The sequence below is a fragment of the Daucus carota genome, chromosome 7 (genome assembly GCF_001625215.2).
Source record: "Daucus carota subsp. sativus chromosome 7, DH1 v3.0, whole genome shotgun sequence".
Taxonomy (NCBI): Eukaryota; Viridiplantae; Streptophyta; class Magnoliopsida; order Apiales; family Apiaceae; genus Daucus; species Daucus carota.
The window spans coordinates 7077844-7087594 of NC_030387.2; the positions used below are offsets into that span (position 1 = coordinate 7077844).

The 9751-nt window shown below is 32.9% G+C and overlaps 1 protein-coding gene across 9 annotated transcripts in view; it reads left to right on the forward strand.

The window, feature by feature from the left end:
• Positions 1–8838, forward strand: part of LOC108195104 (eIF-2-alpha kinase GCN2) — a 30612-nt gene extending 21774 nt beyond the window's left edge. For 2 of the 9 annotated variants that reach the window (XM_017362043.2, XM_017362047.2), the window contains 12 exons: positions 335–415; positions 516–572; positions 1204–1335; positions 1705–1788; positions 4568–4676; positions 5112–5248; positions 6206–6313; positions 6985–7070; positions 7161–7263; positions 7354–7476; positions 7664–7974; positions 8314–8838. In XM_017362043.2, coding sequence (XP_017217532.1) covers positions 335–415; positions 516–572; positions 1204–1335; positions 1705–1788; positions 4568–4676; positions 5112–5248; positions 6206–6313; positions 6985–7070; positions 7161–7263; positions 7354–7476; positions 7664–7774 — 1131 coding nt within the window. In that variant the 3' untranslated portion in view covers positions 7775–7974; positions 8314–8838. Of the gene's footprint in view, positions 1–334; positions 416–515; positions 573–1203; positions 1336–1704; positions 1789–4567; positions 4677–5111; positions 5249–6205; positions 6314–6984; positions 7071–7160; positions 7264–7353; positions 7477–7663; positions 7988–8313 lie in introns of all 9 variants that reach the window. The other 7 variants (XM_064081122.1, XM_064081124.1, XM_064081123.1 and 4 more) reach the window with 7 other exon arrangements.
• The last annotated feature ends 913 nt before the right edge of the window (positions 8839–9751 follow it).

Genomic DNA, 9751 nt, shown 5'->3' on the forward strand with positions numbered 1-9751 from the left:
GTCTCCAATATTTCATCAATTTATGATTTTCATATTCCAATTGATGAGTATTGGTGGAATGTGTAAATATTAATTAGAAATCCGGTGATTTGGAAGCTAATCTTTATTTATATGTACTTCTAATACTAATCTGCGATGAAAATATAATTAAGGGAAGAATCCCTTTAATGGATCTGTTAAAATTTGGATTTCCTTTATAATTAACTGAGTTAATATTAGCTAATAATATACTCTATATGCAATCCTAGTAGTCGGCAGTCACATTTTTATGCCGTATTCATTATTATACAGTTGCTGCTAGAACTATCACAATATTTTTCCTTAATTATTGCAGAAGACTGCTTACAAACGGTATGAAGTATGTTGTGTATATCGCCGTGCAATTGGCCATTCACCGCCAAATCGTTACCTTCAGGTTTTAATTGCATTGCACTGTTAAAAACTCTGTTAGCATTGTATATATTATGTTAAAGAATAGATCAACCCCCTTTCAATTTAATATCTGTTATCCACAGGGGGACTTGGATATAGTAGGAGGTGCACCTGCACTAACAGAAGCTGAAGTCATCAAGGTATTCAAGTTATTCATCCGTGTTATCTTTATATAAATGCATCTCTATCTATCTCTTTCAGAGTTAGGTACAGCCTGTACTTCCAGTGAACTGTACACTGTAGAGTTAAGTAGCTACAGCCTATACATCCTGCGATATTACATTGCAGAATTTCTCATTTAGATAATGATGCAGCACCTCAAGTAACTCTGAAGGATTGCAAATTTGTGTAGTAGGTTACTTGCAAACCCTTATGCTTGATGGTTAGTTATTATAATATATGCTTAGATAAGATAAAGTTCATTCTATATTAAATGACCGGGGGGTCATGGTAAAGCGCAGGTTCTTGTTGCGATTAAAGCTATATGAGTCTTATTGATCTCAGTTGCACTTTTTTACTTTTAATAACTATGCCCGTGTGTGAGGTGAACACAATATTAACTTTCATGCGACTTCTGTAACAATTTTATCTTTATCTTACTTGGTGCACAAACCTTTAAACAAATTGTTGTTTCGTTACTGTGTATGTATACATGTATTAATTTATTATGACCTTTATAAGAGGATGTTGTGTATGTGATTATTTATTATCAACAAAGCTCTGTTAAGTTATCCACAATATCAATTTCATCAATTTTAGCTCAACTCGTAGGCTGCAATGAGCATTATAATGAACTGTTTTCATCCGGAATCTTGTGATATTCATCTCAATCATGGGTACTTACTGGATGCATTATGGTCATGGATAGGAATTAAAGACGACTGCAGGCACAAAGTAGCAGAGGTATGTCAATGATTAGCATCAAAGATTCATTTTGCACAATAACTAGTAAGGCCATCAAAATTGATTTGTGCATTTATAACTAATTAAATAATTACAAATGTACATTATGCAATGCGATGAAACTGTTGTGCATATTATTGTAAAGATTATTAGTTTTTGTTCACATGTAAGGTAAAATCTGTGCATATGAAGATTGAAATTTTGTAGCCTGACAGTTCCAAAGTATTTTTGCTTTTTGTTAGCTTGTCTTGGACTCCAACCAATTAAAAGATCGATAGAGGATGACCAGGCACCTGATGCTTCCAATTTAAAAAACTCTGTGATATGAACATGTAAAACTCTGTGTCTTATCTACTTTTTTTCTTGCAGCTGCTGTCTATGTTGGGCTCTTTGCGTCCTCAATCTCCTGAAAGAAAGTTGAAGTGGGGTCTTATTAGGCAACAACTTCGACAGGTTAGTAATAATTGTATAGTTTTTAGAGATCTGCTAAATAGAGACAGTCAAGGAATATTGGCAAATGTTGATTAAATTTTATCCACTGTTTTTCTTGGGTTATGATTTGGCAAAATAAATTACTTTACTGCAAACCCATCGTGTAGTTTTGTGCTGCCTTGATAAACTAAGGTTATCTTAAAAAAAATAACGGTCTCAATATGCGTGTATGTAAAGATAAATAATATATTATCATCTGCCATCATTTTTCGATGCATAGTGTAGTTATTTACAAATGTTTAAGATATTCCCGTTAGGGCTGTAAAAATGATCCGGGTATAACTGGACTGACATCCTTGTGCTTAGGTATATGATTGTTTAATATTTATAGTGTTGAGATTTGGGTCCAGGATCATTTTATTCGGATACAAACCAACCCCCGGGTATTTGAGGTTCAGATTCAAAACGTATATGAGCCGATACTATATTTTCTATTTCCTAACCGGGTAGTATATGATCAACTGAATATGATCCTTTAACATTAAATATCGTTTTTATTTTACTTTGCAAAAAAAAAAAAAATATCGTTTTTTTTTCAACAAATGATTTATAATTTTTTCGAAAATAAACATGATACTATTTAAACATAATAATTACGAATTAAAACATGTGTGTATATATATATATATATATATATAAAATTTATTGAATATATGTGATGATAATTTATACATTATCACAGTGAATAAATCATATTTAGTGAAAATATAACTTATATAAGATATTAGAAAAAATTATAAAATGACTAGTTACTGACAAATGTAATGGTTTAAAGATATAATGTACATGTGAGTTCGGATTGAACACGAGCTAGGGATCATATTTGGATACTCAGGTATTGATCATTTTATTTGAAGTAATATGGGACCTAATCTGAGCAAGTATATGAGTGTTGTGATCGTATTTTATCCGGGTTTAATTATTTCGCCAGATTTTGATCGTTTGTAAACGGATACAAGACATGTATCATATTTTCGAGCCGGATAAGCTGATATACCAGATACTTCGGATCAATTTACAGCCCTAATTCCCGTAAAAGGCTATGTAGATGTTCGTGCACACTTGACAACCATCGTTCCTCTTAAATGAATGTTATTCCTCAACGGGCTAGAGGATGAATTCCTCCCAATAGTTCTCATTGTAGATCATCCTTAACTGAATATGCAATCCGAATAGCATTCTTCAGAAGAAAGCATCTAGTGCCAGGTACTTAGCCCGAAATATCATGATTAAAGCCTCTACTATACACATAATAAAGAACATCTTCATCCCAAGGGAATTCAGAAACTATAGAACTGTCGAGTGTAATCTGCACCATATTCCTTGCACAACTTGTGCGTATTTGTGTATATATTATATATAGAGTGTTTCCTGGTGGGCTAGGCTTTGTATTATGTTATGGTTGAGTAATTGAGTTTAACCGCAAGAAATTGGCTCTGAATACTCCTTGATGGGGGTGGCGGAAGATTAGGGTTCACAATAGTTACACGGATCGTGGATCGATCCGGTACGTGGTACGAGTTCGGGTACGTGGAACGTGAGTTTGGATCAATCAGGTACGAGGAGCCGTGAATCGGGTTCGCGGGTGGAATTAAGGATCCCGTAAATATATTATATTATGACTATTATTTTAGTTTTTTATATTTATTATGTTCAATTTTTATTAAATTAAATTTATCAAAAGTAAAAAAAAAATTATTATATATTATGAAATAATATTTATATTTATTAAGAATGTCACTAGAGTATTAATAAAATAGTAACCATTTTACGAGAGACATGATAATCAATCAAAACTTATATATCTTTATATATAATTTGAAACTAGTTTAAATTGAATAATAATCAAATGAAATAAAAATAGGTAAGATAAATAATAGTGAATCCCATAATTTAATTTGATTTTAATAAATTCTCTTTTAATTGGTTGCAAAAAAAATATTTCTTTTTTAATAAAAATTATGCTAGTTGATTTCATTTTTTTAATACAAATTGATGTAAAGATGATAATTTTTGAATTTTGAGTGTTATTCAATTATTAAAATTAAAGTGAAAATTTAACATTTTTTTCATACATTAGATAAAAATAGTAAAATTTATTATAAAAATTTAAACAACTATTGTGTTCGTTGGACATTAAAGATTTTAAATTAAAAACATTAATGAAAAGGACAAAAGGAGAATAAATTGTCACTATAGCTGTACTCTAAACCCCAAGACTTTATCACATCGGTATCCGCGAGCGTCCTCTTCTCCTCACTGTCTTCTTCCCTACTTCATCTTCTCCGTATGCTTTCTTCGATTTTTGAAGCAAACAGTTAAACATACATATATTCACATATATACATATCACAAGCACCGCTACTCACCTCTATCTTCCTACTTTTATCCTCGTTTTATAGTTGCCGGTAAGTAATTGGAGTTCGCCGGAAATGGCGAACTGGAACGCGATCCCGGGCGTTCCGGGTCGACTTCGACCCGCGTTCCGGAACGAGCGTACCAGTTCACGGTTCCCAGGTTCGACCCGCGAACCGGGTAACTATGGTCCTGCATCAGAGATATTTCTAAAGATTAAAGCTTTGAGTGTAGTTTTTTCGTTATCTCTTTATTTGTAGATTAATACGAGTTTAATATTATTATTCGTGTAGAATTGAAGTATTCTTCACTCATGATTTTATTTTGGCCTTACATATTCTTGATTGTCTTGTATACCCTGATGTTTAAACTTTGTCACTTGCAGGAGCTTAATTTGACAGAAGCTGCTGTGAATAAACTGCACACTGTTGTGTTAAGATTCTGTGGTGATGCTGATCAGGCCCTTCCTAGATTGAGAGGTGCACTTCCATCAGGTATGTTTCCATTTGCTAATTATGAGCCTGTTTGGCTTTAATTAAAACTTGGGCTTTAAGGTATTCTCGACTTTAACTTGAAAAATATCTGGTTGTCTAATAAGTCAGAAACTGACATAAAGTTAAAAATAAGCCGGAAACTAACTTAAAGTCATAAGTTGGTAGGATGTACTTTTTTAAACAACTTATACAAATTTTTTGATTTTTTAAATAGAAGACAATTTTATCATTCAAATATATAACCTATCAAATTTATTTTTATTGTTACAATTTTAATAACTCATAAGTCACTTGTAATATAAAATTACCCAAACAGACAATTTAAGCTGTGCACTTATCACATTAAGCCACTATAAGTCATAAGTCACTATTTTAAGCTTACCTATATCAGTTCAGTATTGATGTACATATAAACTGTTAAATCTACCTCTGCAGATAAGGCCACACGCAAAGCACTTGATGAGTTAGCAGAGCTTATGAGTTACTTAAGAGTCTGGAAGCTTGATAAGCATGTCCACGTTGATCCCCTTATGCCACCAACTGAGAGTTATCACAGGAATTTATTTTTTCAGGTATCAATTTTAACTGTTTTCATTTTTAATATATAGAAATTAATGAAATTCTTTGCTACTTCAGTCCATTATATAACTGACCGTCCTTTGTCGTTGAGTCTCTTGTTGGTTTGTTAATTTTTAGGGTAGACAATTAAATAAGTTTATCTTGTATAAATCATACATTGCCAAGGCACAGAATCTATTACAGCTGTTGTCCAAACCTTATCACTCAGTTTACCACTCTGTATGACAGTTCCATGTCTATCATCCTCTTCACTTAGCAACCCACTGCCAGGATCATTCTCTCCCTAGGACTCGTTGATGTTTTGTTTAGACAACATTTAGTTTTTCTCCCTAATTTTTTTAATAGATTAATATCAATGATATTATTTACTCTTTCCGTTCCTAGATAAGGATCAAATTTGACTCTCTAAATCAAATTTGATATCTTTCAATTTCGAGTTGATAAATAGTTAAGTTCTTGTAATATAAATGAAGAAAATAAAGCTCCTTCCTCAAAACCAGTTTGGTTAGTTTACCACCTTTAGTAGCTAAAGAGGCCAAGGAAGGCTCTGGAGTTGGTCATTTTTCTGTTCAACACAATTCAGCTATTGTCCTGATGTACACTTTAATATATTTTAATGTGTAATAGACTATACATTATTGAATGTGTAAGCACTTCTACAAGGAAAAATTCAATTTTGAACAATTTAGAGACAGTGGGTCTAAAGAATTTCAGCTTACACCATAAACTTTATACATCTTTTTTTTTTTTTGCTAAATAAATAAATACTTCTTTTGAGTACTTTTGAGTGGGTTAATTATTTGCATTATATAAATCTTCTCAGTGGACGACTTATGTAGCTTCATCTGTTAAATGCTAAATCAGCAGGGTTTAATTGTTTAAAGAGATTTATTATTTTGACTATGAATCTTCTCTTCTAATAGAGTTAACACATACATGTCGTTTTGCAGATTTTTTTGAGGAAGGATAACAATTCTGGTTCGCTCGTGGAAGGAACTCTCCTTGCAGTTGGTGGTCGTTATGATCACCTGATTCACAGTTTATGGACTAAAATTTATGTAGGTTACCCTTCTATGATTTTATATATCATGAAACGTATATTATATATGTTTCATGTAAATATAAGCATGAAAAGTATTAAATGCCTGTAAAAGATAGCATGACTAGAATAGTTACGATCCCAACTATGACTTTGAAACTTAAATTAAGGCTATAATGATTAATGGAGCTATGTGCATAATTTTAATATGTAATATCAGCTGTTAACATAGTGGTCTGAAGCAAAACATAACCAAATATGTAACTTCACATGTTTTTACTTTGATTTTTGGTTTAAATATTCCAATTTCTCCTTTTTCTTGCAAACATATTTCAGCCATTTCAAGTGCTCATCTTACTTACTTTTTAATTATTATAACGAAGTAGTGAAATATAAGTAAGGAAGAGAAGGCCTAAAAATAGTTTGTCTTGACTCTATATCATGTTATCATGACCGTATTATTTGCTCAGTAATATATATATGTTTGGATCATAAAAATATTTATCAATTGTTTGCCTATGTATGAAGTTTCATTATAAAAATATTTTATATCAGTTCAACTTGGACTTCTACTCTAAATTATGAGATTATGTTAGTCGCTCATACTTAATTTTACTCCAGCATAAACCTGGGTAGTGTTAAACATCCCTTCTCTCTTGTTTTTAATTCTTTTAAGTTTTTGTTTGCCAGAAATCAAATCCTCCAGGTGCTGTTGGGACCAGCATTGCTCTTGAGACGATAATTCAACACTCTTCTGTAGAAATTAAATCTTTCAGGTGCCTTTTTTTTTTGACAATGCTACAAGGTTAGCGCCTGACTTCCATCAGATATGATATGCCTTGTTTCTTCAAATCGTCTTACTTCAGGAATGATGCCACAAGTAGTGTTTTAGTTTGCTCAAGAGGAGGCGGTGGTTTGCTAAGGGAACGGATGGAACTTGTTGCCGAATTATGGGAGGAGAAAATTAGGGTTCGTCTTAGAATTTCATAATTAATTAATATGGCTGCAATTTGAAGGTTAAAATAATATAGGTTGCTTATACTGTGATTGCTTTATCAGGCTGAGTTTGTTCCAGCGTCTGATCCAAGTCTTACAGAGCAGTATGAGTATGCAAATGAGCGTGATATACGATGTCTTGTAATCATCACAGAAATGAGTGTATCAGAGAAAGGTTCGGTCCAGGTAATATCTTATGTAAGCGTTTGTTGACAACTGTTTTTTAACTCTGTTCTCGTCAAAACAAGTATTAAGATAACCATGTCACTTTTCCAATATTTTTTTGACATACAAAATATGTATTGAAGAATAATTTTTGTAGTATGTTTTGAGTGTTGTAACTTGTAAGCAAATCTATTGGTTTTGTTCTCAGGTTCGTCATCTAGATCTTAAAAGGACCAAAGAAGTTGATAGGGAAAACGTGGTTAAGTTTTTGTCGGATGCATTCGCCTCCCAGTTTAGGAATCCATCCATGTGGACATAGGTCACTTTTCTGAAAGACTGCTCTTGAAGTCTGCAGGCATGCCTTTGTAGATTTCATAATCGATCCATGAGCGTCATGTATTGTGTATATATGTCCAGGTGGGACATTTCCCTGGTGCATATTTTTGTTATTGGAATTAAGTTTTGCACTCGTGCTCCACAGATATGCTTACGTGTTTGAAGGGTTATCGACATTGCCAGGTGAGCCATTGAGGTAGAATCACCTCTCTTTTATTATATTATACATGGAAGTGTTCATTTATACTTTTCTATATGGTACACATTCTATCACACTTAATCTAGTGCGTCAAAGGACTCACTTTTTTGTGACATTTTATATTGAATCATATTGTAGTTACTAGTTAGCATTGGTTAATAAATACAACTTGGAGTTTGTGTTCGTAGGATTTATAGTATGGAACTCTACTGTACAGATGTTTCTAGGGACCCTTTTGCATTTAGCGCTTATTTATCATGTTGAAGTGCTAGGCTCTACTGTGTCTAGAGTAACAGATAGCCTTGTTGGTATATATATTGCAGATATGTAATCCTGATTCCTGAGGAATGTTTCCGGGTTTGCCAGATGAAGAAAAGATGTACATTATACGCCCAGATGCAGATCAGGACTCCTGCCAAAACAGAAGGTGGCTCATATGTGACCACATGCATATACTCAGCTGGTACTGTGTGCAATTCATGGAATTTGAATCTGTTTAATACAGTTGATTAGTTCATTGGGTACATGATCATAATGCAAGCAGTCAGAGGGTATATATAGATCTAGATCTGAAAGAGAGGTTTCGCTAGTGGGGCCTAATAATTTTTTTAATCATTCAAACACAAAATCTGTATTATTATATCTATATATGGGAAATATGTAGATGCTAAATAGTATAGTTACATCAATGGCTATCTAAGCATCTAAAGTGGTTGCAGAATTCGCAGTATTAGTTACTTTTTCCCGTAACAAAAGATGTCGGCTATATATTTTTCGCAACCTTAGATTTCAGGATCTTTTTTATTATAATTTATATCTATCATATATATTCTCATTCACATCATCAATTGAAATGCCTTGTAAGTATTGATTTTACTTGGATCCTTTGTCAAAAAACATTGTTGTTTTCCCTCTAGTGTCTTTGCTCTTGTAATAATCCCAATTGTCTTTTAATAAAGAAAAAAAAAGATTGTTTAATTTATTTTCCATCGAAGGGCCTGCGATCGGACTGATGGGACAATTTGAAATGCCAGTGAGCAGTGAGAGATAAGTTATATAACTGCACAAATCCCTTAATTCAGTTTTCACTGAATTCAATTATGACCAGTTTCCACTAAATTTCACTAACTTGGGTTGTTCTTTGTTAATCTCCATTGGTGAATTTGTAAAGCTTAATTACTAATTAGCAGAAAGCAGTTAACTCTCAGTTTGCTTGACATGGTCAGAAACCAAAATGAATCTGGTGAAAAGAGCAACCCTTTTACAACACCAGTCTTTACTGAATCTTACCCCTGAAAAGCCAGAAAACGTGTATACCCAAGTTTCCGTCTAGGTGGTTTAAATCGACTGAAAGTATAAATGGACAAATAAATAGGGACAAATTTTTACTTCCAAAGTGGACAGATAAGTTTCCGTCTAGGTGGTTTAAATCGGCTGAAAGTATAAATGGACAAATAAATAGGGACAAATTTTTACTTCCAAAGTGGACAGATAAATAGGGACGGAGGGAGTAATAGTTAGTGCAAAGTTACTCACATTGTGATCATCATTAAAACCTGTGCGTAATCAGAAAAGTATAAAGAATCAAAGAGAGTATCAAATGGCATGTCCCCTTAGACACGAACAATGGGTTATAATGAAAACTTGGTACAAATAGTACATGGGACAAGGTCAATTGATAGGCACTACAAATAGAAGAACAATATGGCAAAGAAATATGGTAATTTCCTATTAGCATTTGCAGCGGCATCTGAATTATTG